General features: G+C 38.6%; 1 protein-coding gene across 1 annotated transcript; it reads left to right on the top strand.

Moving 5' to 3' along the window:
• Window positions 1-258: 258 nt before the first annotated feature.
• On the top strand, window positions 259-27,823 carry LOC119884152 (macrophage mannose receptor 1-like; the record flags this gene model as incomplete). Its single annotated transcript, XM_038694615.1, has 13 exons — window positions 259-466; window positions 1,216-1,473; window positions 1,899-2,156; window positions 3,769-3,912; window positions 9,455-9,697; window positions 9,789-9,888; window positions 12,933-13,168; window positions 19,556-19,813; window positions 20,266-20,523; window positions 23,431-23,592; window positions 23,811-24,041; window positions 24,134-24,233; window positions 27,588-27,823. Coding segments are annotated over 13 exons (2,460 nt in total), but the record flags the coding sequence as incomplete, so codon positions are not given.

Genomic DNA, 27,823 nt, shown 5'->3' with positions numbered 1-27,823 from the left:
AAATCCGTCAAGCATATCTTCAAAACAACATTTTTTATCATTGTTGGGTTGGGTATTGGTGACATAGTGCAAGGCATGTGCATAAAAACAAATCAACATCGGTTTTGATTTCATTGGGACCTAAATTATATTTCCCAACAATCACTACCAATGCACTGTGTCTGATTGGTGCCGTGTCTTATGTTTTACTCACCTCCCCTTGATGTGTATATGCTGTTGTTTCTCTCACAGTGTACGAAATGTGGCAGAAAATGACTACATCACAACCTGGCAGCTGGGGACTCTGTATGGATCGGTTTGCACTGGGAACAGCTGTGGTCTGATGGGAGCAACTCGCTGTTTCAGAACTGGGCCGGTGGGCAACCAGACAGCGCAGAGCAGTGTGTCACCACATCGTTCAGTAACTCAGGACTGTGGTCAGATGATAGCTGCTCCCTCACTTTCCCGTTCATCTGTTACTCAACAAGTAATGTTATTTCTACTCACATACTGTATAGAGATTCATTGTGGCATTAAGGCAGTCGAGTTAATTATTAGCAATTATATATTGTACCTTTAAGATCAGAAGTACACTCATTCTAGACTTGTGTACATAGGAAAGTCTGTTAAGGCAGAAACATGAATGTTCTGTATTTTTAATGTTCTTCTGCTAAATGCTGTTCAGAAAGTTATATACAGCAGATAAACCTGTGGAAATCTAGTGATCATGTTGTAAGCAGCACAGTACGTAAAACTTACATTACTAAAGAAATGGCATTTCTTGTCTGTAAGGTGAATGTTTGCATTCTATAAATGTGTGCTCAGTAGACACAGGACCTCCAAAATAAAATAAAATGAAAACTATCAATACAGAAATCTGCAAATAAAATAAACGTTTTGCGACAACAAAAACAACAAATACCATAAACATTGTCATCTATAGCTTACAAAAATGTTTCTCATCAGTATAATGCTGTTTAAACTGATGAATTCTTAATTTATTGTTCATTACCAATGTCTTGTGAAACACACTGTGATGTGGTTAGATGTAAAATGTGACATAATTTTTGCTAACACAAACTTCAGTATTAAATAATTTTATTTCACATAGCCCATCAGGTTTTATTAACAATGGGATACAAAATGGATCAACCTTAAAAGCAAGCTGGAGGATAAATAATTTTTCACGCAATGTTTTTGTTGATAAATTAATTCACTTCTCTTCTTCTGTCTCAGCTCCTCCAAAAACAGAAGACTTCAGATCAATAGGACAAAATGAGACCAGTATCACTCTGCAGTGGAATAAAGTGAACAACAACTTCAGCTTTATTCTCCAGTTTAATGATGCAGAGATCAACATCACTGCACCAGATGGAGATGGACCAGTAACTTACAGAGTCTCATCTCTCACTGCTGCAACTGAATACACATTCACTCTCTTCTCTGTGTTTGAGAACGTCAGAAGCAGCGGAGTAAACATTACTGCAGTTACCGGTAATATATGTCACTTTATTTCTATGCTCTGTATCTGCTTAGCGAGCCATCATCTGCTTTTCAGAGCACCAGTGTAAAACTAAGACGTATCTACTGGGTATAATATTCATTAAAGTAATGTGCTACTCAACAACATGCATTTTTTTGCATGTTAATTTAACTCAGCATTGCTTTGTCCAGCACTGTAAAATCCTTTTAATTTTATGAAAATGTTTTTTTTAAATTTTGGTACATTGTGATTTTTAATTTATCATGGAGTACATCTGTTAGTAAATTGAAGAATTGTTTCACTTGCTCTTTCCCTGACAGACAACATTAGTTTTTATTAACTTTAGGGTAAAAAAAAGAACCACCTTTAACTGACATTACTTAATATTTATTACACTAAATAAAATTTTTTTCAATGTTTTGTTTGTCTGTCTCAGCTCCTCCAAACGTAGTAAACTTTAAATCAACAGCACAAGATGTCACCAGTATCACTCTGCAGTGGAACAAAGTGAACAACAGCGTCAGCTTTATTCTCCAGTTTAATGATGCAGAGATCAGCATCACTGCACCAGATGGAGATGGACCAGTAACTTACACAGTCTCATCTCTCACTGCTGCAACTGAATACACATTCACTCTCCTCTCTGTGTTTGAGAACGTCAGAAGCAGTGGAGTGAGCGTTACTGCAGTTACTGGTAAGATGTTTGACTTCATTAATATGTATTTAACCAGGAATAACATTTTCATCTTGCAGCTTTGGATCTGCACCAAATTTGATAAGTATAACAATAGTTCCGCCCTGAACGTGTCCATATGCCAATATTCACTCAAAGTCATAGCGCCACCTGCTGACACGTTTTATGCTGTAATGTACTACTCCTACCAGGTTGGATGTATCAACTTCAAAACTGTCCCAGAAAACCCATAACACATTGATGAAGCTATGATGTTAAATTTGTGAGTTTAACATCATAGCGAAGTCCCATACTCATAGCGCCACCTCCTGGCAAGCACCTTCAAAGAAGCAGCCCCCTTGGCACGTTTCACCTACATGTATGAAATTTCTGTGGCATGTGTATCGTGTCCAGACGTACCAAAAGCCTCTTTGCCATTTTGAATTTTATGGTCATTTTTGGATGATTTACACACTCCGTACTTTAACGAACTCCTCCTAGGCATTAGTCCGATCGACTTCAAATTTCTGCTGTGCCTTATAAAGGCATTGACGATGAAAAGTTGTGCTATCTGCAAGTTTTTGTCAATGGGCGTGTCCGTGGCATGGCGTCCGAAATCGCTGATTCGCCGTGAAACAGGAAGTTGCTATAACTTCAGTGTGCATGCTCAGATCTGCACCAAACTGCACATGTTGGACAAGAGTCCCGCCCGGAACACATCCATATGCCAACAAACACACAATGTCATAGCGCCTCCTGCTGGCAACAGGAAGTGTCAAGGGAATTAATCAGATGGACTTAAATTTTAGACTGTGCCTTCTAAAGGCATTGACGATGAAAAGTTGTGCTGTTTTTGTCGATGGGCATGTCCGTGGTGTGGTGTCAAGGATCAACAGTTCAGCATAAAACAGTAAATTTATAATAACTTTAATGTGCAAGCTCTGATCTGTACCAAACTTTACATGGTCGATAACAGTCCCATCCTGAACACATCTACATGAAAATATTCACTCAAAGTCATAGCATCACCCACTGGTAAAAGAAGTAAGGTGTTTCTGACAAAACGTGGCTGCCTCACACCAGAGGGCTTGCCCAACGCTGCTTACAGCTTTAACTTATTACTTTAACTTATTACTTGTTTTCTTTTTTTTTTTAAATGCATATTTCATTTTATTTTTTATTTTTTGATATATCATGCAACTGAAATTTGTTTGTCTCATTATGAATTACCAATTCATCTTAAAATATTTGTCTTTCCATGTTAACAAAAACCATCTTTCTAAAACATCTCTGACTAGTATTTTGGCAACAAACTGCAACAAACAGTACAACTTACAATATAGAAAATGCTTAAAATGACAAAAAAAAGTACTGGTTAGAACTGGTTCTTTTTTATTATCAGTGGTAACAGTGTTAAGGCATTAGACAAAAAATCCAGCAAGGCTGTTTGGTTCAGTTTCAGTGGAGCATTCATTGTTTAGTCATGATACAAAAAAAAATCTCATCATCAAGGAAAATGCAACTCCACAATATAGCTGAACCCACCTGAAACACAGTGCCTTTTTATGTTCACTTTTAAAGAGTCTGCATGCTTTATAAGTAATTAATAAAAATTGAATGTGCTTTGTTTTAGGAAATCGTCAGTACTACTTTGAGAGTACGCCACTGAACTGGACTGAAGCTCAAAGCTTCTGCAGAGAGGTCTACACTGACCTGGCCACCATAGAAACCACAACTGACTACTATGCTGTGAGCAACACCAAACTAAACTACCTAGGCAAGTTCTGAAACTGGAATAACATACTGTACATAACATAAACATAACATATACGGTGTGTGTATATATATATATATATATATATATATATATATATATATATATATATATATATATAAAATTATAAAATATGATAATGTGGAATGTAAAAGAACAACAAAGGCCCTCACTGAAATACATCCATAGTATTGTTTCAAAGAGTAATCAACTGGAACATTTATTGTATGACTGTAATCTGTATTTTGTCTGTATTTGTCTAATTAAATTCTCTCCTCTGGGTATTTTTAATGTCCCTGGGTACAACATGTTCAGGAGGGACCGAGACAAGGGTAAAGGTGGAGGATTATTAATCTATGTTAAAGAGACAATTATATGCGGTCTCATTGAGTGGTCACATGTAACCGACATGGAATGTATTGGATTGAATATTTCAATGTCTCCAGAAATGTATTTTACTGTTGTCTGTCTGTATTGACTACCATCATCTAAAAGCTTGTTTTATGAGCAGCTATACAGAATACTTAAAGAATGTGACGGTTAAAAAATATTATATTAATGGGTGATTTAAACATAAATTTGGATAATAAATCAGATAGAAAAAACTTAAGGAGATAACAGGCCAGTTTAGTCTTACTCAATTGGTGCAAGGACCAAATGGAGTAACCAGTTAATCCCCAACACAAATTGATCTGATGTTCACAAACAGACCTGAAAGAATAACAAAGTCCTTTAACTTGTTAACTGGCTTGTCTGATCATAATACAAACTGACTGGTCTCACATTTTATCCAGTGAAGAAGTTGAGAACAGCAGAACTATACAGAACTTTAAACAAAGTAATGTCCTCCTTCGCAAGGAAGGTGCAACACAAACTTATACATAAAAATACTTTAACATGGCTTAATGAAACTATTCGACAACAAATGAAAGAACAAGACCTGGCATTGAAAAGAGCACTTAAATCAGGTAAAAGTAATGATAGGCTTATCTTTACATCACTTCGAACTAAGGTAGTGAGGAATATAAAGAAGGCTAAAGTTGAGATTTTTTATTAGCGTTATTAATGATGCCAGGGGAAATGGGAAATCTGTCTGTAAAAATGTCAGTAGACTAACTAGAAGTAATAAAGATCAGAGAACAAAGGAACCTGAACTTATGGAATTTTAACACACATTATGATGACTTGATAGCAAGTACTATGATTATTTCTTTTATAAATTCAGTTGAGGAGTTGGCCCAGAGCTTCTCTCCTAGAACTACAGATTGTATCCCAATCAATGATGCCAAGCCAATTTTTAGAATAACAGAAATAACTGAATCAGAGATTAAAAACGTTATAAGCTCCTTAAGAGACTCAAAAGCAAAGGATGCGTATGGATTGGATACCACATTTTTTTAAATCAAACAAGGATGTCCTAGTCTGTCCAATTGCTCGTGTGATTAATTTATCAATTATGCATGGTATTTTTCCAAGCAACTGGAAGACAGCTGTTGTGACACACATTTTTAAGGCAGGTGACTGAACAACAGTGGGAAATTAAAGACCCATCAGTATTTTTCCCATGGTATCAAAGTTTGACGAAAGACCCATCTTTCAAAGCAGCTGACTACTCATCTGAGCACAAATTACTTTCTTTTGCAACCAATGAAATTTGGATTCCGTTTCAGTCACTCTACCAAAACAGCCAACTGTTATTTTATTGAAAATATAAAATCAAAATTAGATGAAGGTGGTGAAATAGGAGGAGTTTTGGGAAGTAAACCATGAAGAGTTTGACAAGTAAACCATGAGGTACTCCTCTCAAAGCTATCCTTTTTAAATTTTTCCAAAGATGCAATTAAATGGATGACCTCATACCTAAGCAACAGGAAGCAAAGTGTACATATTTGCAATGCTCAGGCTACATACCTATGTAGTATGAGGGTTTTGGTATGGGTAATAAGTATTTCTTCCCACTTCAGTCTCAGTAGATTCAGTATACGTCCAGAATTAACCAGATTGACCTTGGACCAGAGGCTGGAAACTCAAATTTTAACACTTTATTAACAAACGACTAAAACAAACAAAAACACCATAAGAACTGGGCAACATACAGACCCACTTAGCGCCACAAAAACCACTCTACATTTCACTGTAATGGTCACAGCTACTATGAGTGGATCAACAATACACACCGTGCAGACTCACGGTTCGTATAACATTATGATAACTGAATAAACTACAGTATAATTGCACAGAAGACAGTAATATTACACGTTACCCTAGCCCAAAATTGAATAATAAATTCTAAAATAGTGTATTTTGCACCTTTAATTTAAATGTACTGCTATATACACAAAAGTGCAATAACATGTGGTTTGCAAACACTTTAAACAAATAAGATGCTTTTTACCAGCAGTATTCCCTTTACACAGTAGCAATAAAATATTTCTTGTAAACTCAACTTAAACATTAATTTTATAAAATCAAATATTAAACCAAAGCTATTTTCCACTGCCAGGCCATTACTCTTTATTTTTTACCACCGGAGTCCAGTTTTCTTTTTTTTTTTTCGGAACATATATGAGTAGAAACATTTTTCTTTAATCAAGGAGCAGCTGAAACAGTCTTTGTTCAGTAGAAAGTTTCCCTGCAGGTGAAGTGGTTGAGCAAAAGGTGTAGCGACAAGCGGTTGCGTTCCCCTGAAATTTTCACAGTTGTGCTCACCTCACGCACACACCCACCAGCTGCCAAAGTTTAACTTTTTGTCCGCAACGTGGAGCACAAATCATTGAAAGAGAGAGACTGATCCTTGCTGTTTGTGAGTTTCCAGAATCTATTACTGTTTACTAAATAATTATCAGGACATCAACAAGAGGGAATTCGCATGGCAGTGCATTCCCGCAAAACTAGATTACCTGTACCTGTATCCCTGAGTAGGATATTACTCTTCCATATTCTGTAACCAGAAGTCTGGTGCAAGGGACAGAGAAACAGAGTCCTAAAGATAACCCTGTTACACCTAAATTGTAATATTGGTGTTCCCCAATGGTCAATGCTGGGCCCAATTTTGTTTATCTTGTACAGTGCCTATAAAAAGTATTCATTCCCTTGGATGTTTCACCCTTTTTTTTCTTTTATACATGAAACCATGGTCAATATAATTTAGCGTTTTAGTGCCAAGTTTAGTGCCTTTTTTCCCCCTCTTTAATATCAAAGTGAAAATGGATTTTTACAAACTAATGTCAATTAATTAAAATATATATGGTAAAGAAGAAAAGTGCATATAAATATTCACCCCCTTCAGGTCAGTATTTAGTAGATGCACCTTTTGCTGCAATTACAGCACTGAGTCTGTGTGGACATGTTTCAATCAGGCTGGCACATCTGGACACTGCAATTTTTCTCCATTCTTCCTTGCAAAACAGCTCTGTCAGGTTGCTCAGGGATCGAGCGTGAACAGCTCTTTTCAGGTCCAGCCACAAATTCTCGATTGGAATGAGATCTGGGCTTTTTAGTTTTGCCACTCCAGAACATTCACCTTGTTGTCTTTGAACCATTTCTCTGAAGCATTTGCTATATGCTTGGGGTCGTTGTCTTGCTGGGAAATAAATCTTCTCCGAAGTTGTAATTCACTTGCAGACTGAGTCAGATTATCCTCCAGGATTTTCCAATATTTGGACCCTTATACCTTTACAAGCCTTCCAGGGCCTGCTGTTGCGAAGCATAGCATCTAGTTTAATGGCCAAAAAGCAAAATTTTTGTCTCATCAGACCAAAGAACCTCTTCCAATTGACCTTGGAGTCTAGCACATGCCTTGGGGCGAATTCCAGGTGAGATTTCATATGAGCTTTTTTCAACAGTGGCTTTCTCTTTGCCACTCTCCCATACAGCCTCGACTGTTGAAGAATCCTGGCAACACTGTATGTATGTACAGTCTCTCCCATCTGAGCCACTGAAGCTTTTAATTAATTTTGTCATGGTGCCCTCCCTCACCAGTCCTCTTCTTGCCCGGTCACTCAGTTTGTGAGGTCCGCCAGCTTTAGGCAGATTTAAACAAGTGCCATGCCCTATTCATTTCTGAATTATGGATTTAACTCAACTCTGTGCGAAGTCTAGAGAGTTGGAAATCTTTTTGTAGCCATCTCCTGATTCTAAGTTGCTTGGAGTGTTCTTTTTTCTTCATGTTGTAATTGTAGTAGGAATACTGATAAACCAGAGACTGGACCTCCCACACACAATTGTTTTTTATACCACAATCACTGGGCACTCAGCTGAACTTAGGTGATCTCCATTTAACTAATTGTGACACTGCTGCCATCAACAAGCTGGACTTCTGTTGCATTAGGTCAGTCAATATAAAGGGGGTGAATATTTATGCAGTCATCTTCTTCACCTTATATATTTTTAATTAATTAGTTTTCAAAATCCGTTTTCACTTTGATATTAAAGAGGGCTTTTTTGAAAATTCTTGTCAAATAAGCCAAATTATATTGACCATGATTTCATGTATAAAAGAAACAAAATGGAGAAACATCCAAGGGGGTGAATACTTTTTATAGGCATTGTATATAAATGACCTACCCTTAGCCTGTCTCTCTGTCAACATACAAATGTTTGCTGGCGACACAGTTCTAACAACAGAGGCAGCCAACCTATGATCTTTTCCCATGTATTGCTTAACAAGCTGGTCTCAAAGAAACACTACAACTCTGAAAGCAGTTGAGTCCCTATACAAACAGAAAATTAATATTTCTTGATAGAAAGGTCAATAGCTATCATCACTGTCATATAAAAAAAATATGAGTAATATAAATCTATTCAGTTTAGTTTAAATAAATTTGCAGATGCTTCACTTATTTTTAAGGTGTTACATGGGCTAGCACCTCCCAAACTTAACCACTTCATAAAGCAGAAGGATAGCAGAGGTAGGATAACAACGGCAGTTAGTAGAGGGGACTGTATTGTGCACTACAGATGTAGTAAATTTGGACAAACGGCATTCTCAATTAGTTCTACCCGTTACTTGAATAGTTTACCTGTTGAATTGAGAGAATGCAACAACTATTTAACTTAATATAAAACATAAACTTAAGACATAGCTTAAGGCACAACAGACTTGCAGCCTCTAGCAATCCAAGCATATGTCTTCAAGAATTTACATAATCTTAACATCTTCTGTTGCATTTGTCATGTATCTATGTATTACCTTGTTTAGGCACTATATGATATTTGGAACTAAATTGTTTGTTTTTTATACATACTTTTATGACTTTTGTAGTGTAGTTATGCTTCATAATTTTAATGTATTATTTCTTGCAGTACTTGTTGAAGCATTGTACTGATGTATTGATGATGTTGGATATTAATTAGTTATAACCTGCTCAGGGACTGGATGAAAAGTTTTTATTTAGCTAACTCCCGGTACATTTACATTGAAGCCTAACTACGGTGTTGATTAATATGCACTGTCCCAGTTAAATAAGACACATTATTTAAGGGATGTTAAGGTCAATTCAGCAATTAATTCAATGTCTTAAATAATGAACATCTGTTTGAACAGGCAAGGCTTGGATAGGCCTCTATGAACACAGCTGGAGATGGTCCCTGAGTGACAGCAGCTACTATGGTGAAGGAGAGACAGAGTTCAGAAACTGGTATCCTGGACATCCCACATATTACAGTCAAGAGGACTGTGTGATGCTTCAAAGCACTCATCATTCAAGTTTCTATGAAGTTAATGATAACATTGGAAAGTGGATGGACGGTTATTGCAAAAGCCGGCTTTTCTTTGTGTGCTACAACGGTGAGTTTTTTTATAAGGTAAAGAATTAACAAAGGACTGAATAGATCTGCATCACACATTTTCAATAACCTCTTCATCAATATATTTCCAGGCACAGTAAATGGCATACCATCCTTTGTAAAAGTCAAAACACCTTTGAAGTGGACTGAAGCTCAGAGATACTGCAGGAAGAATTATGTCGATCTAGCCAGGTACAGTGTGCACTGATGAAGACTCCAACACATACAATAGTACAGTACATGTGTTCAGTTGATTTGTTTTTTTGATTTTATTGTGAGTTGATTGAATCCCAAATGGATGGGAAAATCTGTCCTGTTTTATTTGATCCTTTTTGTCATTTAAATCCTTCCCTTCCTGTTTTTGTTAATTAGGGCCCAAGTAACTGTGTGAGGTCCCTATTGAAAGTGAAGGAATTATCTATCATGGGCGTAAATGTCATCTAACAGTAGGGGGGCAATAAACATAAAATTTCTCAAGAAAAATTTTGGAGGGGGACACACATAATCCAGCCAAAATTGTAGTTGTATAGGATGTGTGTACACAGAGAGAAGTCTTAGTACTAATTTTCTGCCCAACAACAAAAAGTAATAGTAACTGACCATGGCACAGGAAGTTATTGTAACTTCAGTGTACATGCTCACATCTACACAAAACTTTACGTGCTTGATAACTGTGACACCCTGAACACATCTACACACCAATATTAATTTATAGTCATAGTGCCAAGTACTATGTAGCGCCACAAAGGGCACATAGGAAGTGTGCTTCATGCAGCGTTCGAAGCGCGTAGCGAATTCACAGCCGTACTGGCAGAGCTCCAGAATATGCAACGCGCGAGGGCCCGCTCTACTGAAGGTTTTATTTATTTATTTTTCTGCAAAGTAACCTCAATTTTGGGGGCCTAAACATACTCAAGAACTCACCAGACTTTGCACAAAATTCAGGAGTGGCAAAAAATTTCCTATTTTATGGGATTTGCGCATGGGCGTTGCAAAATGGCTCGCTAGCACCCCCTACAGTGTAGAGCAGACTAAGTTTTCACCTACGTGTAGGAAATTTCTTTGGTATGTTGCCATTGATGCCATTGCCTAAACCTAACAGGAAGTCAGCCATTTTGGATTTTAATGGTCATTTTTGGCGATTTACACACTTTGTACTTTAACAAACTCCTCCAAGGAATTTTGGCCTCTAATCCCACCCTAAAACATTCTCTGCTTTATGGTCTATTTCAAAATAAATGGGACCCTAATTTACTTAACTTACTTAACATAATTTTGTATTGAAGAAGACTTGAAACTAGCGACTGAGACCATAAACTCTGAAAGTGTTTACTGAGGTAATGATTCAGCTGAGTAGGGTCATTTTACCATTGTTTCCAATGGAGCCGGACGTCTTTTTGCAACCAGAAGACGCTGGATTTTAAATAGAATGCAGGTTTCAGGGACTTCCGCATCTGCTTCATATTGTGGACCAGAAGCTTCCCGCTTGTGTCTTGCACTAGCCATAAATATTTTCCAGAAGTAGGGTAGAGTCCTACAGAAGTAACACACCAAGTGGCCATCATTACTAGATTTTATTAGCACTTCCCCAGACAGTTATTAAATAGGATTGCAACTCCTGCAGATCTCGATGTGCCATGTGAGATCTTATCTACCCATTGAGTTGACCAGAATTTTTCATCAGTTATTTGAGTGAGTTTCTTGGATGAGTATACATTGTGGACTTTTGTTTTTACAGGAGAGAAACATAGCTTTTCGTTTCAAGTTGTTTCGTAGGCCCCTAGTTAATAGTTAATAGTTTAAGATTGTTTTAAGGGCATCAAGGAAGTGTAAAGTAAAATATAAAGTAAGTTTAAAAAAGATGAATAAATAAAAAAAGCGCCAGTAAGAGAGGAAGGTTTTAACACTAGCAACGAGCGTTCTTATTTAGATTCTGTAAGAGTTGCAGAAAAAAAAAATTCACGCAGGTCCCTGAAATGCATCATTGATACTGCCAATTGGAGGACGAGAAGGTGAACAACTGTCCATAAACAAACAAATTTAATTATTTTGACTTATTCTCCTGTGTGCAATTTTTGTACCTGGGAATGTTTAGAGCTAGCTTCACAGTGAGTATTAATAACAACAACAGCATGTGATATCAGTTGAACGTGTGCGTGGCATTTTAACCAACTTCAATAGAGTGATTAAATTGATACAGTGCGTATTACAGCGACGTGGACTTGGTAAAATGCTTCGTAGTTGGTGGGAGTTTAGTTGGAGTAACATTCAGTTAGCATCTTATGCCGCCGGAGCTAGCTGTGCTTGGCTTTGATGTATCCATAGGGTTAGCAGTGCTGGCAACGTAGCTGTGAAAAGATAACTTGTTACTCGTGTTAGCATTTGGGCTAGCATTCTTGAGGGGAGGGAAATCCTTGTTGTTGACCTTTTATTGGTTTATTTGCCCTACCTTGCGTTTTAACACTGTTGGTGAGGTGTAGTGAGCATATGTTTTAGTCAATGGCAGTTTTTCAGTTAAATTTTGGGACCAAAACGGACAGAGCTAAAAAATTCTTGTGTGCACTGTTCGCCATCTTACCAGAAGTAATTTTTTTATGCTGTAATGTACTGCTCCTAGCAGGTTGGACATATCAACTTCAAAACTCTCCCAGAAAACCCATAACACATTGATAGCCATGTTAGCCATGTTGTAAAACTTGTTTGAGTTTGCAGTTAACGGCGTGGCTGCAAAGTTATACTCTTCGCCATGACACACAAAGTTGTTGTAACTTGACTGTACATGATCACATCTGTAGCAAATTGTACACATTTGATAACAGACCCGCCCTGAACACATGTACAAGCCATCATTCACCCATAGCCATAGCACCACCTGCTGGCAACAGGAAATATCCTTAAGGAAGCAGCCCCCTAGATGTAAATTTGTGTGGCATGAAAATTACATGAAATTTCTGTGGCGCATGTATCACATCCAGACGTACCAAAAAGCCTCTTGGAGCGATGCTGTAAACCCAACAGGAAGTCAACCATTTTAAAATTTATATTAATTTTATGTCATATTTTCATATGTGCACCGTTCTGAAAGTCCCGTACCAAAACGGTCAGGTACGAATACATGTACCGTTACACCCCTACTAACGATGCACTCCAGTGTCGGATTTTTTTGTCTGTTACTTTTTACCTCTTCAGATATACCCAACTCAACATTCATGTATATGCTACTGTTTCTCTCGCAGTATACGTAATCCGGAAGAAAATTATATCATCACAAACCTGGCAGCTGGGGACTTTGTGTGGATTGGTCTGCGTTGGCAACAACTGTGGTCTGATGGGAGCACCTCTCTAGTACGAAACTGGGCAAGTGGGACACCAGAAAGTGCAGGGCAGTGTGTCACCGCAGTGTTCATTGACTCAGGACTGTGGTCAGATCAGAACTGCTCCCTCTCTTTCCCGTTCATCTGTTACTCAACAAGTAATGCATCTTATTTCTACTCACATACTGTTTAGAGATTTATTGTTGCATTAAAGCAGTTTATTTATATATTAGCAAATATATATTGTAAAATTTAAAATCAGTCTGTTAAAGCAGAAACAAGAATGCTGTTCAGAAGGTTATATACAGCAGATAAATCTAGTGATCATGTTGTAAGCAGCACAGTATTTGACAGTTAGCAGTCCTAAAGATATGGCTTTCATTTAAAGAGGTGGTATTATGCTCATTTTCAGGTTCAAAATCTTTATTAGGGGTTGTACCAAAACAGGTTTACATGGTTTAATTTTCTTTTTTTCCTCATACTGCACATTGCTCATACTGCAGCTCCTCTTTTCACCCTATGTGTTGTACGCTCCACTCCGCTCAGCTACAGAGTGATGCATCTTACTTGCACATGCGCAGTTCCCAGGTAAGGACTACTCGCCAATCAGAAGCAGAGAAGGGCGGGTCGTAAGAAACAAGGTAGTGTGATCCAAATCAAAGCCGCTTCAGACTGAGACAGTAACCTAGCATATGGTATAAGTTACTCAAGTCCACAACCACACATCATTGTTCCACATCTTACGCCGGCAATCCACTGAATCCGTCTATGGCACGTTACGGCTGCGCCACGTTTTTGATGCGTCCTCAGCCCGGCGTCAAAATCCACTGGAAGCATCTCTGAAGCTTTCAGCAGCGGAGCGTGCAGCCTGCCCCACGTTATTGACTTGTTATTAATTTGTAATTTTCATGTTTCTGCTACCTTCTTCACAGCTCTGTGTGACCCCGTTTTGTTCCGTCAACTTCAGGCTGCATTTCCCACAGGGAGCATTTCAGAATCAGAGCGTTTTGCCTGCCTGACTTTGCTGATATGTTTAGATTTTGTTGATCTGGTAACCAGTGTTTGCATTTTGTCCTTCTACTGATTAAGTAGGCTACGTAGTTAAATGATTTCCTCTTGTCTCCGTTTTAACCGTGTTTATTGTTGTTTTACGATCGTGAGTCTCCACGGTGTATTTCATTTTGAAAACTGACCGGATCCTCTATGCCGTACTGTGCCTGACTTCCTGCCTGTTTCGATTTGCTCTGTGCTGCTTGAAGCGGCTAGCGGCAAAAATAGACCTGCTACCTATTCTCTGCGGAGTGGAGCGGAGAGCCGCATCTGGGCCGCTTCTGAGATGTGCTGCGGCCGCAGCTGGTGGACTCACCAGCATTGACTATAATGGCCACGATTAGCTTTGCGACGCAGCCGTAACGCACCGTAGACGGAGTCAGTGGATTTTAGGGGTTACTGTCAGGACTGAACATTGAACTGTTGCAGGTGTTCTGACGATCTATGCTGCCTTGCCAAAAAATGCTTCCATAGCGCAAATGATAGACTCGACTCTACTCGGCCCTGCTCCGTTTTCCATTGCAGATAGTACCTAGAGATAGCAAGGCCATACATAATGGCCGCGAGGTAATGGTCAATGCGACACACACACCAGCAATCCACACAGCTCTTAAAATATATACAGTCTACGGTTAAAATGTTTCAATATCACTCAGAATGTAAAGACAGATAAGCGGTATTAAAACCTTCCAGCTGTGTTTTCCTCTTTTACAACTCATACTCCTTTCTAAAGATCTCAGGTCATATCTTCACAACACTGGGGGCTTTCTCACATTTCTTCAACTTCTTTCTGTCTTTCAGCTAAAAACTACAACTGTTCTACATTTATCAGTACAATTTGAAGTTTATTCAACTTTAAAATCTTATTCATATTCTTTAGAACATTCCCCACGTTTCCAAGATTTCATAGTCCTTCAGCTACTTTCTGCACATTAAAGCCAGCAACGCAGTGTAGCGCAAGCCCTTCATCATTCCTAAAAACATTCCACTTCTTTCATACATTTGTACTATTCAACTTTATTCAAGCCAGCAATTCAGTTTAGCGTAAGCCATTCACCATTCATACTGCAATTTCTTCAGAAATTGCTTTTCTAGTTGCTTATCTTTATTTCGTATTTTTCTTCCATCACATTTTTTTGGACCGTAATTTGTCCCACAGCTTTTGACATAGAAACTCTGTTCAAACTCCAAGTTGTCCGTCTCAATGAGGAATCAGATGCTATTTCTTTTGTTATTGATACCTTGAATACTTTTCAAAACATTCCAGGTTAGGGTTATTATTCCAGGAAATTTTCCCATTCTAAGTGAATGGAGAGACTATCAAAATCCTCCTCATACCTACTCCACTTTGAAAGCTTACCAGCTCAGCATACTTTCAGCTACAGACTTGATTTAAACTGTAAATTGGTCACAAATGTATGCTATGCTTTGGTGATAAGGTGCTACATGTAGACAAACATACAGTTGAAATCAATAAATCTAGAAATATATAAATATGGACTAAACAATGCAAGTTATATAAGAATAATAAAAAGAGATAAAAGAATAGAGAAAAGTTAATACATGGTTTTGACAGAGTGGTTCAATCTGTTGTTTGCTTTTTGTTCCAGGTTATTGATGTGTTTTGTCAAGGTCATGTTGTAGTGAACTTGTGGAGTTTAGAAGCCAGGTCAGAGGAGCATATAATGCGGTCCAGTATGTCTGTATTTCCAGTTTGTGTGCCTCTTGTGTTTGTTTTTTTTTACAATAGAAGTCAACATGTTTTGCATTGAAATCTCCCATGATGACGGTATGGTATGGTAGCTTGGTAGCAGGTTTGCAGAGGGTTTTATTCCAGGGGGACAGTACAGTAGATGCTGATGACTGTCATGGAGTGATGTAGGTGGGTTTTCATTTTTTTGCAACATATTAATTGATGAACCATTGAGGTCTTGTAATATAAGTCCATAATCTATTTCATTATAGTCAGTCATCTTAATCAGAAAGAACATTATTCCTCTTCCTGTCCTGTCTGGCACTCTTTTCTGATGATATTGTATCCAGGAATATTGATCCGTGATTTGTTACTGTATTTAAAAGTGTTTCGTGTGTGGAAGCTACAGAGATGTTCCTGTTTTTTAACATTTGGATTAGCTCTTCTTTATTACCTCTTATATATAAGGTGTAAGTGTCATGGTGAAGATTATGGAAACAGGTGTGGCGTTCTTGGTGGTGGGAGGATAATGTACATGAACTGTAATGTGTGTGTTTTCTGAAACTTTTGATGACTTCATATATTTTTATGTCGACCATGGCCAGTTTTTTGAGGTCCCCTCGCAGATGGACAAGATGGAAGGTGGGATTGGTGGTTTTCCTGGAGGTAGTTACTTTGGCAGAGGAAGTCATGTATGTACAGATAGACTGGACAAGTCTTGGAAGTGGCAGAGTGTTCGCCTGCACAGTTGGCTCATTTGGCTTTGCATTTGTCTTTGTTGCAGGTTTTGTGCTCAAGCAAACAACAGTGTTATTGCTGATGCTGACATTTGAAACATTGTAAGATGGTGGGTGAGGGCCGCGCGTTTTCCACATGGTACTGAAATAGGTCCTTGTAGAATCCTTCGTGGAGAAGGCCGGCAGCTTTGTATTTTGAGGAATGTTGTTGGCTGCTGAATGGTTTTAATTATGATTCTGTGTATACGGAGGAGATATGAATATAGAATAGGAAAGTTTTGTGTGTCTGTAAATAACTATGTCTCTTCGTTCTGTCCAGTTAAATATGGTGTGCCTCAGGGGTCGGTCTTAGGACCCATTTTGTTTTCCTTGCATCTGCATCCCCTTGGACATATTATCCATAAACATGGAATTTCTTTTCATATTTATGCTGATGACACACAAATATACTTGCCCGTTAGATCCACAGACCCTGGAATGCTGAGTTCACTTAACAACTGCCTTTGTGAAGTTAAAAAATGGATGTCAAATAATTTCCTCCAGCTGAACTCAGACAAAACAGAAATCCTGGTCATTGGGTCCCAGCAGATGGCAAAACAAATACTGCCATCTGCTAGTTCCCTAGTAAATCACATTAAGCCTGTGGCAAAGAACCTTGGTGTTTGGTTTGATAGTAATTTAAATGTCGAGCAGCACACCACAAAGCTTGTTCAATCATGTTTTTATCAACTTAGAAATATAGCAAAAATTTGATCTATGTTAACTTTTAAGGACACTGAGACCATTTTACACGCCTTCATCTCATCACGCCTGGATTATTGCAACAGCCTTTTCACCTGTTTAACCCAAAAATCTATTGATCGACTCCAGACTGTCCAGAACTCAGCTGCCAGGCTTTTAACCAGAACAAAGAAATATGACCACATTACTCCTGTTTTAGCTTCATTACACTGGCTCCCAGTATGTTTTAGAATTGACTTTAAAATTCTATTGATTACTTTTAAAGCTCTTCATGGCCTCTCGCCTTGTTATACTTCTGAACTTTTAGTCCCATACACACCTCTGTTGTCTGTTCCAGAGTCTCGACTGAAAACTAAAGGGGACAGAGCGTTTGCTGTCAGGGCCCCGAGGCTCTGGAACAGCCTGCCCGAGGAAATCAGCTCGGCTGAGTCAGTGAACTCTTTTCAATTCAATTTCAATTCAATTCAATTTAATTTTATTTATATAGCGCCAAATCACAACAACAGTTATCTCACAGCGCTTTTCATAAAAGAGCAGGTCTAGACCGTACTCTATGATGGTATTTACAGAAGCCCAACAGTTCCCACCAAGAGCAAGCACTATGCGACAGAGGCAAGGAAAAACTTCCTTTTAAGAGGCAGAAACCTCGAGCAGAACCATGGCTCAGGGTGGGCGGCCATCTGCCTCGACCGGTTGGGGTGAAGAGAGAGAGAGAGAGGGAGGGAGAGAGAGAGCAGGAGAGGAACAGAGAGAAAAAGAGAGGGATGGATGGAGAGAGAGAGGGGAGGGAGGCAGCCTACACAATATACACACACAGAGGTACAGACAGCAAAGGTGATGTTGCTATAGACTAAATAAAAAAATGGTACAGATATTTATAGTAGTGTTAATGGTAACAATCGTAATGTTAATGATTATAATAACAATAATAACAATAAGACTAGCAGAGGGTGTCGAGCAGAGAACCAGAGCCAGAAAACCTGCAGGAAGTGATAGGAGGAGAGAGGAGAGGGACGAGAAAGCACAAGTCTACCAGAAAGGGGAGAAGTTGTGTTAGTAACATGCAATAATGGGATGAGGTTGAATACAGAGGGAGAGAAAGTAGAGGAGAGAGGAGCTCAGTGCATCATAGGAAATCCCCCAGCAGTCTAGGCCTATAGCAGCATAACTAAGGGATGGTTCAGGACTACCTGAGCCAGCCCTAACTATAAGCTTTATCAAAGAGGAAAGTCTTAAGCCTACTCTTAAATGTGGAGATGGTGTCTGCCTCCTGAACCCAAACTGGAACCTGGTTCCACAGGAGAGGAGCTTGATAGCTGAACGCTCTGGCTCCTAGTCTACTTTTGGAGACTCTAGGAACCACAAGTAACCCTGCATTCTGGGAGCGCAGTGCTCTGGTGGGGTAGTAAGGTACTATGAGCTCTTTAAGATAAGATGGTGCCTGACCATTAAGAGCTTTGTAGGTAAGAAGAATGATTTTAAAATATATTCTGGATTTTACAGGAAGCCAATGCAGAGAAGCTAAGACAGGAGAAATATGATCTCTTTTCCTGGTTCCTGTCAGAACACGTGCTGCAGCATTCTGGATCAGCTGAAGAGTATTAATGGACTTTTTCAAGCAGCCTGATAATAAGGAATTGCAGTAATCCAGCCTAGAAGTAACAAATGCATGGACTAGTTTTTCTGCATCATTTTTAGACAGGATGTTCCTGATTTTCGCAATATTACGTAGGTGAAAAAAGGCGGTCCTTGAAATTTGCTTAATGTGAGACTTAAACGACATGTCCTGATCAAAGATAACTCCAAGATTCCTCACAGTGGTGCTGGAGGCCAGGGCGATGCCATCCAGGGAAACTATATCTTTAGATAATGCGTTAGTAACTCCTTTTAAGTCCCTTCTTAAAAAATACTTTTATAGGAGACGCTTTCCCGATCTTATTTGACTTTATTTTATCCCTTTTATTTTATTCTATTTTACTAGTTTTATATTTATCTTAAACGTGTATTTTAGTCTTGTATTGTTTTTGTATTATTGTCTTTTGTGTATTATTGTCTTTACACTTGTTAAAGCACTTTGTAACTTGTTTTTGAAAAGTGCTCTACAAATAAAGATTATTTTTATATTATTATTATTTTACCTATTGACTGGTTGTGTTTATGTTCTGAAATCATTGTTTGATTTGAGCACAGATCACGTGGTTTTGAGGCAAGTGTTTGATTTTGCCAGAAGAGTCAGGGGTTTTGTGAATGTAGTTTAAAGACTGGGTATTGTGTTTAAAGGAGCATGAACAATTTCTCACATCACATCTCTTCTTCTGTCTCAGCTCCTCCAAAAACAGAAGACTTCAGATCAATAGGACAAGATGTCACCAGTATCACTCTGCAGTGGAATAAACTGAACAACAGCATCAGCTTTATTCTCCAGTTTAATGATGCAGAGATCAACATTTTTGTACCAGATGGAATTAGACGAGTAACTCACACAGTCTCATCTCTCACTGCTGCAACTGAATACACATTCACTCTCTTCTCTGTGTTTGAGAACGTCAGAAGCAGTGGAGTAAACATTACTGCAGTTACCGGTAATATATGTCACTTTATTTCTATGCTCTGTATCTGCTTAGCTAACCATCATTTGCTTTTCAGTTACTGGGTATGATAGTATGTGCTACTTAACTAGATACACTTTTTTGTATAGTAAACAAACTCAGCATTGTTTTGGCCAACACTGTAAGATAATTTTTGCGTTAAGAATAATTAATGTTTTAGAACATTTGTTATGTCGCGAGTCTTCATTTATCATGGAGTCCATCTCGGTTGTGATATAAAGTGTGATGGATATGACTACAGAATGTGACATCTGGATCCAGAAAAAAAACATTCTTAATAATACAAAGAATTGTTTCACTTGCTCTGTTCCTGACAGACAGCATTAGTTTGTGTTTATGTGGGGATACAAAATGAACCATCTTTAAATGTCAGAGGGAACATTTTCACTTTTACTGACAGTGTTTCACTGCTCTTTTTGTCTCAGCTCCTCCAAACGCAGAAAACTTCATATCAACAGCACAAGATGAGACCAGTATCACTCTGCAGTGGAATAAAGTGAACAACAACATCAGCTTTATTCTCCAGTTTAATAGTGCAGAGATCGACATCACTGCACCAGATGGAGATGGACCAGTAACTTACACAGTCTCATCTCTCACTGCTGCAACTACATACACATTCATTCTCTTCTCTGTGTATAAGAACGCCAGAAGCAGTGGAGTGAGCGTTACTGCAGTTACTGGTAAGATGTTTGACTTCATTAATGTGTATTTAACCGGGAATAGCATTTTCATCTTGCAACTTGGGAAGCTTCTGGATTGTTAATAGTAGTAATAATAATAGTTTTTTCCTTTATAACATTTCAATTTTTTCTCATTAATCCTTCATGTAATTACAGTTTTTTTCCCCACTCGCTAACATCATTTTGTCCAATCTGTAGTCACATTTTCAAAACTCTAAACTCAGTTAGCCCAATATCAGTCTGCTAAGTTTTTCTTTACTTACTAGCTTACCCAATACCAAAACAATGGATTTGTGATTGAAACAGCTGCTAAGCATTTCTGAATAAACATATCATTGAAACATTGTGAAATAGCTGTTGTATTGTAATTTGGGTAAAATAGATCAACCACAACCAAACACAGAACAACAGAGAGAAAGAAAGAATAATGTACGAACAAGGGAGAAGAATAGTTAGGGGCCAGGGAGGAGTAGTGTTTCTATCCAGGTGCAGAGCTAGAGATGACGATGTGATGTGGATGAGAACATGTGGCCAAATGCTTAAGATCATATGGATTAGAACAGGACAGTACTTTTTTGTTTCAATGTAATTGTGTATTTACATTTACTCATTTTGCTGACACTTTTATCCAAAGTGACTTGAGGAACAACAGACAAGCATCAATAAAGCATCAATACATTAAGAGATCCACAAGTGACAATAAATACTACTAAGAGCTATTAGCATGTACAGCATCAATAGGGTAAATACCAAGGGAAATAAGTAAGAGTTAACAAATATTGAAATCAATACAGGGGAATTGTAAGGAGATAGAAGAACAGCACAGGAAGTGCATGTAGAGGTTAGTGGTTACTGATGTTATAAGAGGAGGTGTTCTCAGAAGAGTTGAGTTTTCAAGAGCTTCTTGAAGTTAAAGGAGGACACCCCTTATCTGATGGCATGTGGTAGAACAGCCTGGACTGAGATTGCTTTGTGTGTAGGGATGGCAGAGCCAGACAGTGTTTGTTTGTAGCACAGTGGCCGAGAAGGAATGTAAACGTATTTGAAAGTATTTTAACACATTTTGAACCAAAAGCCACATAGGTTGGGTCATTTGTTGATCACTGGCTGCAATTACAAATTGTTAATAAAGTTTTTACTTCTGTAATTCTGTGAATTGCATGTTTATTCTACTGTACATTCTATAAAGTATGACTGATTCACTTTTACATAGTTTGATGACCTTTTTTCAAATTGTCTACTGTGTACAGGTAGATCTGAAACATGAAAAGTAATGCAGCTTTGTAATGCCATAAACTGTTTGTAAGTGGTTGTGCTATGATTGATCTGTTCCTCTTGGAAAGAAAATGTTGTGCTAGTGTTTTGACAGAATAAGTTGATTTTGAGTCAGGTTTTCTGTGAGTTTGTGTATGTAGAGAACATTTTCTTTTGCATTTTGAAATGCAGAGTTGGTGTTGAAAGAACAAAATGTGGTTTTGAGCAGAAAATGTACTATTTGGCTAATTGTGTGAGGAGATGTGTTGCTGTGTTAAGACTTTTGATAAAGTATCATAAGTTTAGGGAAACACTTGTTAGCAATTGAAAAAAAACTAAGTTACAGTATTTCTCTTTTTCTTGAAACTCTAAACACAAATCCACAACGTCTCACACAGTTCCCCAAACATCCTATTTTCAGGTCAAAATGAGGCTCTCCACTCAAAACCATTCAGTCTTGCTGAAAAACCAAACTTTGCCCTCAGACATGACACACAAGCCCTCAGAAACACACACACAACACAATCTTACACACTGGTGAGATAAATTCAAAACAATAATACAAAATCTGGTTGTAAGTAATGTTGCTTGTGGCTCAAACACCTTTTCACATAATGAAAACAACAAAATAAATAACAAATGTAAACATTTGCACACATTTCTCATTCATTAGTGTACTGTACAGTACAACACACTAAAAACTAATTATTCTGACACAACGTCCTATCTTTGGTCTGGGACAGACTAGAGATTCTTGTTCTCCACCTACTCCTCTTCCCTCTACCTCCTCCACCTCCTTCTCCTCCCTACTTTTACTCCCTCTTCCTACCCCCTACTCATCCTCCACCTCCTCATCTTCCTCCTATCTCATCTACTCCTCCACTCTGGTGTCCTACACCTCTTCCTTCAGATTTCTCTGGATCTATTTTTCCAAACCTGAACGAACTGACTCCGGCCCTTTTATCTGTCAATTGAAGCTTCTGATTGGTGTGTTATCAATTTTGACTGTTTGTGTTTCCACCTTGGTAGCTGTGTGCTAATTGAGTTCAACCTGTGCTGATTGAGTGAACAATATTGAATTAGTTAGCGTTTTCTCAGTGACCACATGGTGTAGGCAATGAGAAATGAATGTATTTGTGTGTAGAGTTTAGGGAAATGGGTGTGCTTTTTGAAAAATTATGGTTTTGAAATTTTTATTCAAAAGCCTGCTTTTAGTGTTTAAGCAATGGAGAAAAACTGTAACTTTATGTTGTCTTTGTTTTTTTTCTGAGCACTTTTAAAAGGACAATGTTAACATGTTACCTTTCCTTCATTCCTTGTCATTATTTTTATTTCTTTTCTTTTTGGTATAAATTAAAAAAGTATGTTTCATTATATTTTCAGTTATGATATATCTTGCAACTGCAGCTTGTCTGGAACTAGACATTAAATCCAGCACAACTGTTTGGTTTAGTTTCAATGGAGCATTCACTGATTCCATGCTCTGTAGTCATGATACAGTGTATGCTACTAGCATTCAAAAATCTCATCAGAGATTTATTGTAATGTAAATGTATTTTAAAACCCTACAGTACAGCTGAACCCACTTGATGAATAGTGCCTCTTCATGCTTTATAAAAAGATAAGTAATTAAAAACTGATTTTGCTTTGCAGCACTGGTCAATGTTGCCTCTACTCGTCAGTACTACTTTGTGAGTACGCCACTGAACTGGACTGAAGCTCAGAGCTTCTGTAGACAGGTCTACACTGACCTGGCCACCATAGAAAACACAACTGATGTCAGGGCTGTACTCAGGACCACACCAAGCTACACAGGCAAGTTCAAAATATTGGACACATACAGAACATAAACACACTTTATATATACTGATGTATAATCATATACATACACAACAGACAGGAAAAAAACACATATTTGCTTATTTATGATTACGTAAAATATAAAATATTCATTGAAGTTGTTTACATATAACGTAAATTCAGCAACTATTTTAGTTTAAGGTCTTAGATATAATTAATATCTGTGTGAACAGGCAAGGCTTGGATAGGCCTCTATGATCACAGCTGGAGATGGTCCTTGAGTGACAGCAGCTTCTATGGTGAAGGAGAGACAGAGTTTAGAAACTGGGCTCCTGGACATCCCTTCAATCCTTACGGAGTACAGCTCTGTGTGGTGCTTCAAAACTATTACTATAACTTAAATGCCTTTGGAACATGGGTGGACCTTAATTGCACCAACAAATTCTTTTTTGTTTGCTACAATGGTGAGTTTTCTTATAGCGTAAGAATTAACAAAAGGTTAAATAGATCTTCAGCATAGCACATTGTTAACTTCTCTTCATCAATATATTTCCAGGTTCAGTAAATGGCACATCACCCTTTGTAAAGATCAATAAACCTTTGAATTGGACTGAAGCTCAGAGATACTGCAGGGAGAATTATGTCGATCTAGCCAGGTACAGTGTGCACTAATGAAGACTCCAACACATACAATAGTTCAGCACTGAACCAACTACTTAACAACAACTATCTGTTCTGTTAATGACATTTGGTTTATTCAGTTTTGTAATCTCAAAAGGATTGGATAATCTGTCCTACTGTTTTTTTATTTTGATCCTTTTTGTCATTTGAATCCTTCCTGTGTTTGTTCATTTTTTATTATTATCAATTGTTATTATCAATTGTTTTACCTATAAGTTATACATTTTTCATCCTTATAGTAGAATAGAATAGAACACCACTTTATTGTCCAGCGAAGGCTGGAAAATCATCTTTGGTCTCACCAGAACTATAAAAACATCACTATGTTGTATGTAGCATCTGCCTATTTTTTGCTGCTGCTTTATTTCTGTGTTTTATCTGCCGGGATGTAACTAGCCTTCTCGTTTATGATCGAAAAACTTTGTTTAACAACCGAGCGTCCTGTGAGGCTTTGGGGCTGTCTAGAGATGGTTTGGGAGAACAGGCTGGAGGCCTGCCCCCATGGTTGTCCAACATCCCAGACTACCCATGTGTCCCGTGTTTTCTTCCCTGGAAAAAGCACCACAGGAGACATGGAAAGTGTGTCGGCGTGCTTGTTCGCCTCAGGGCTTACCTGAGGTCCTCAGATGTGCCTCATCCTTGTCTACTCTGTGGTGGGGGCTGCTGTCATCCTGCTGTCTGTGGCTGCCGGTGTTCGGAGGTTGCGTGCCTGCGATGGATTCGACCTGTCTTCCCCAGCCCGACTGCTATTGTGGGCTTCCTTCTTGCCAACTTGGTGACAGGGTCATGTTCGGGTGCTGTTCCTCCGACGCTGTTCCACCTTCCTCACGGCCTGACACACGGGGTTCTGGGTGAGGAAACGTGGTGTGAATAACGGCTAATTTGCGCACACTGCAACGTGCTTCAAAACCAGACAGTTTGGATTTAACTCTTTGTATGGCCCAGTTCTTGTTGGTGAGTCAAGTCTGCTTCCTTTTCTGAGCTTCTCCCTCAAACTGTACATTTAGCTCTCCTTGGACCACTGTCAAAGGTGGGGGGCTTGCCACTGTGTTTAAATCCACCTTCCAGTGTTGGCTGTCTGCATCTGTCACCTATTCTAGCTTTGAGCTGCAGCTGTTTGAATTAAACGCCTCATCTCCGACGCTGTGTGCAGTTGTGTATCTTCCACTAAAATTCAAGACGGATTTTATGCAAGTGTTTGCTGATTTTATCGCAGGTATCAGGTTAAACTACGACCATTTTATAATTTATGGTGACTTTAATTTACATGTATGCTGTGAAAGCAAACCTATGGTTAAAGACTTCTTAAATCTTCTTAACTCTTTTAATCTCACTCAATCGATGTCCGGCGCAACACATGAAAAGGAACACACATTAGACCTTGTGCTATCTCATGGCTTGTGTTCATGTAAATGAAATCTGTAACGTATGTATTTCAGATCACTTACCTGTTTTATTTATGATTACAATCCCATTTTCTGTGGTCACAGTCAAACCCCGGAACAGTTCTCTGCTGCTTTCAAAGACTCTGTGCTCTATAACTTGGATGGAGGTGATGCTACTGGTACTGGTGAACTTATTACTCTTTTTAATTCAACCTGCACAAACATCTTGGACTCTGTAGCTCCTTTGAGGATGAAACACACTAAAGCACTTTCAGAGCCCTGGTTAAATGACACCACCCATGCGATCAGACGTGCATGTCGGCAAGCTGAGAGAAGGTGGAAGAAAGATAAACTCAGAGTGTCATATGAAATCCTACAGCAATATCTATCTGACTATCTGAGAGCTGTAAAATCTGCAAAATCTGATTTTATTTCTAAGCTGGTCTCTAACAACTGTCACAGGCCTCAGGTTCTTTTTAATATATTTAACACCATTACAAATCTCCGAAGCTCTGCTCCTATTACACCTATATATTATTAACACCTATGTGACTCTTTCCTAAAATTCTTTTTGCTCTTTGATCTTCTGTAACCACGTCCTCTGACCATGATCCCTCTATTCCTCCTATTTGCCTTGCGGTTCTAGATCAGTTTGAGCCCATATCAATCCTCCCTATCTGAGGTGGTCCATCATCTGCAGCCCACAAGTTGTCACTCAGACAGCATTCCCTTTCGTCTGATTAGAGAAGTCTTTGATACCGTTGGACCATGTATTTTGTCATGACGTGATAAATACCTGTCTTATCTCTGGTTATCTTCCTTCCGTCTTTAAACATGCTGTTGTACAGCTCCTGCTAAAAAGGAAAATCTTGACCCCTCTGTTCTTTCTAACTTCAGGCCCATCTCTAAACTGTCTTTCTTATCTAAAGTCCTGGAGAAAGTAGTTTTTACCCAGCTGCACACATTTTTAATTGATAATAATGTTTATGAAAAGTTCCAGTCCGGCTTCAAACCTCGTCAAAGCACTGAAACGGCCCTTTTAAGAGTTTTTACTGACTTGATTTTAACTGCTGACTCAGGAGTCTCTAGTGCTTAGCCAGTCAATCTTAGACCACTCAATCCTCTTGTCACGGCTGGAAAATTGTGTGGGAATAAAAAGTTATTACTTCAGTCCTATCTAACAGATAGGAGTTTCTCTGTCCACCTCAGTGATTATTCCTCTGAGATGGCCCCATTTACTTGTGGTGTGCTTCAAGGTTCTGTCTTAGGCCCCATCATCTTTTCTTTGTATATGCTGCTGCTGGCCTCCATTTTTGAGGGGTATGAGGTCTCTTTCCACTGTTTTGCAGATGATATTCAAATTGATTTGCTCCTGAATGTAAAAACTAAGGGCTCACTGCACCTCCTGCTTGACTGTATGAAGGACATCAAAACGTGGATGAACCTAAACTTCCTCAACCTAAACAGAAAAAAGACAGAGATCATAGTGTTTGGACACCCTGAACTGCTTGATGTAGATTCTCTCGGCCCTTTGAGTTCAAATAACCGCTCAACTGTGAGGAGTCTTGGTGTTGTATTGGACAGTGCATTTAAATTTGATAAACAGATATCCGCCACTGTTAGATCCTGCTTTTTCCAGTTGAGAACTACAGTATAGCCAAGGTAAAAGCCTATCTCCCTCCTAAAGATTTTGAGAGGGGGATAAATGCTTTTATAACTTCCCGCTTTGACTATTGCAACTCCTTATATGTGGGCTTAGACAAGTCATCTATTCAGCGCCTACAGTTAGTATAGTTAGGGACCACATCACACCTGTGTTGCGCTCCTTCCACTGGCTTCCTGTTCATTACAGGATTGATTTTAAAATCTTACTTTTTACTTTTAAATGCCTTAATGGATTGGCTCCATTGTACTTAACAGAACTTCTTCATGTTCATACTCCAGCTAGAGTGTTGAGATCCACCAATCTCCTCCTCCTGGATGGACCCAGAAGCAGACTTAAAACCAGAGGAGATTGAGCCTTTAGTGCAGCTGCCCCTAACCTGTGGAGAAACCTGCCAGTCCATATCTATGGTGTTATGAGGTTGTGTGGTGTGGGGACAGAGAGGACCCAAAAGCAGCAATCTGAGGGAAGGAGGTTTATTGAGGGATAAAGGGGTAGAGGGACTGGAGTGGAGGGA

Source organism: Micropterus salmoides, unplaced genomic scaffold (genome assembly GCF_014851395.1).
Source record: "Micropterus salmoides isolate LMB-PRFRI ecotype aquatic unplaced genomic scaffold, ASM1485139v1 Ms_hic_scaffold_322, whole genome shotgun sequence".
NCBI lineage: Eukaryota > Metazoa > Chordata > Actinopteri > Centrarchiformes > Centrarchidae > Micropterus > Micropterus salmoides.
The sequence above is the reverse complement of the archived record's forward strand: the minus strand, read 5'-3'. Positions and strand labels throughout refer to the sequence as shown.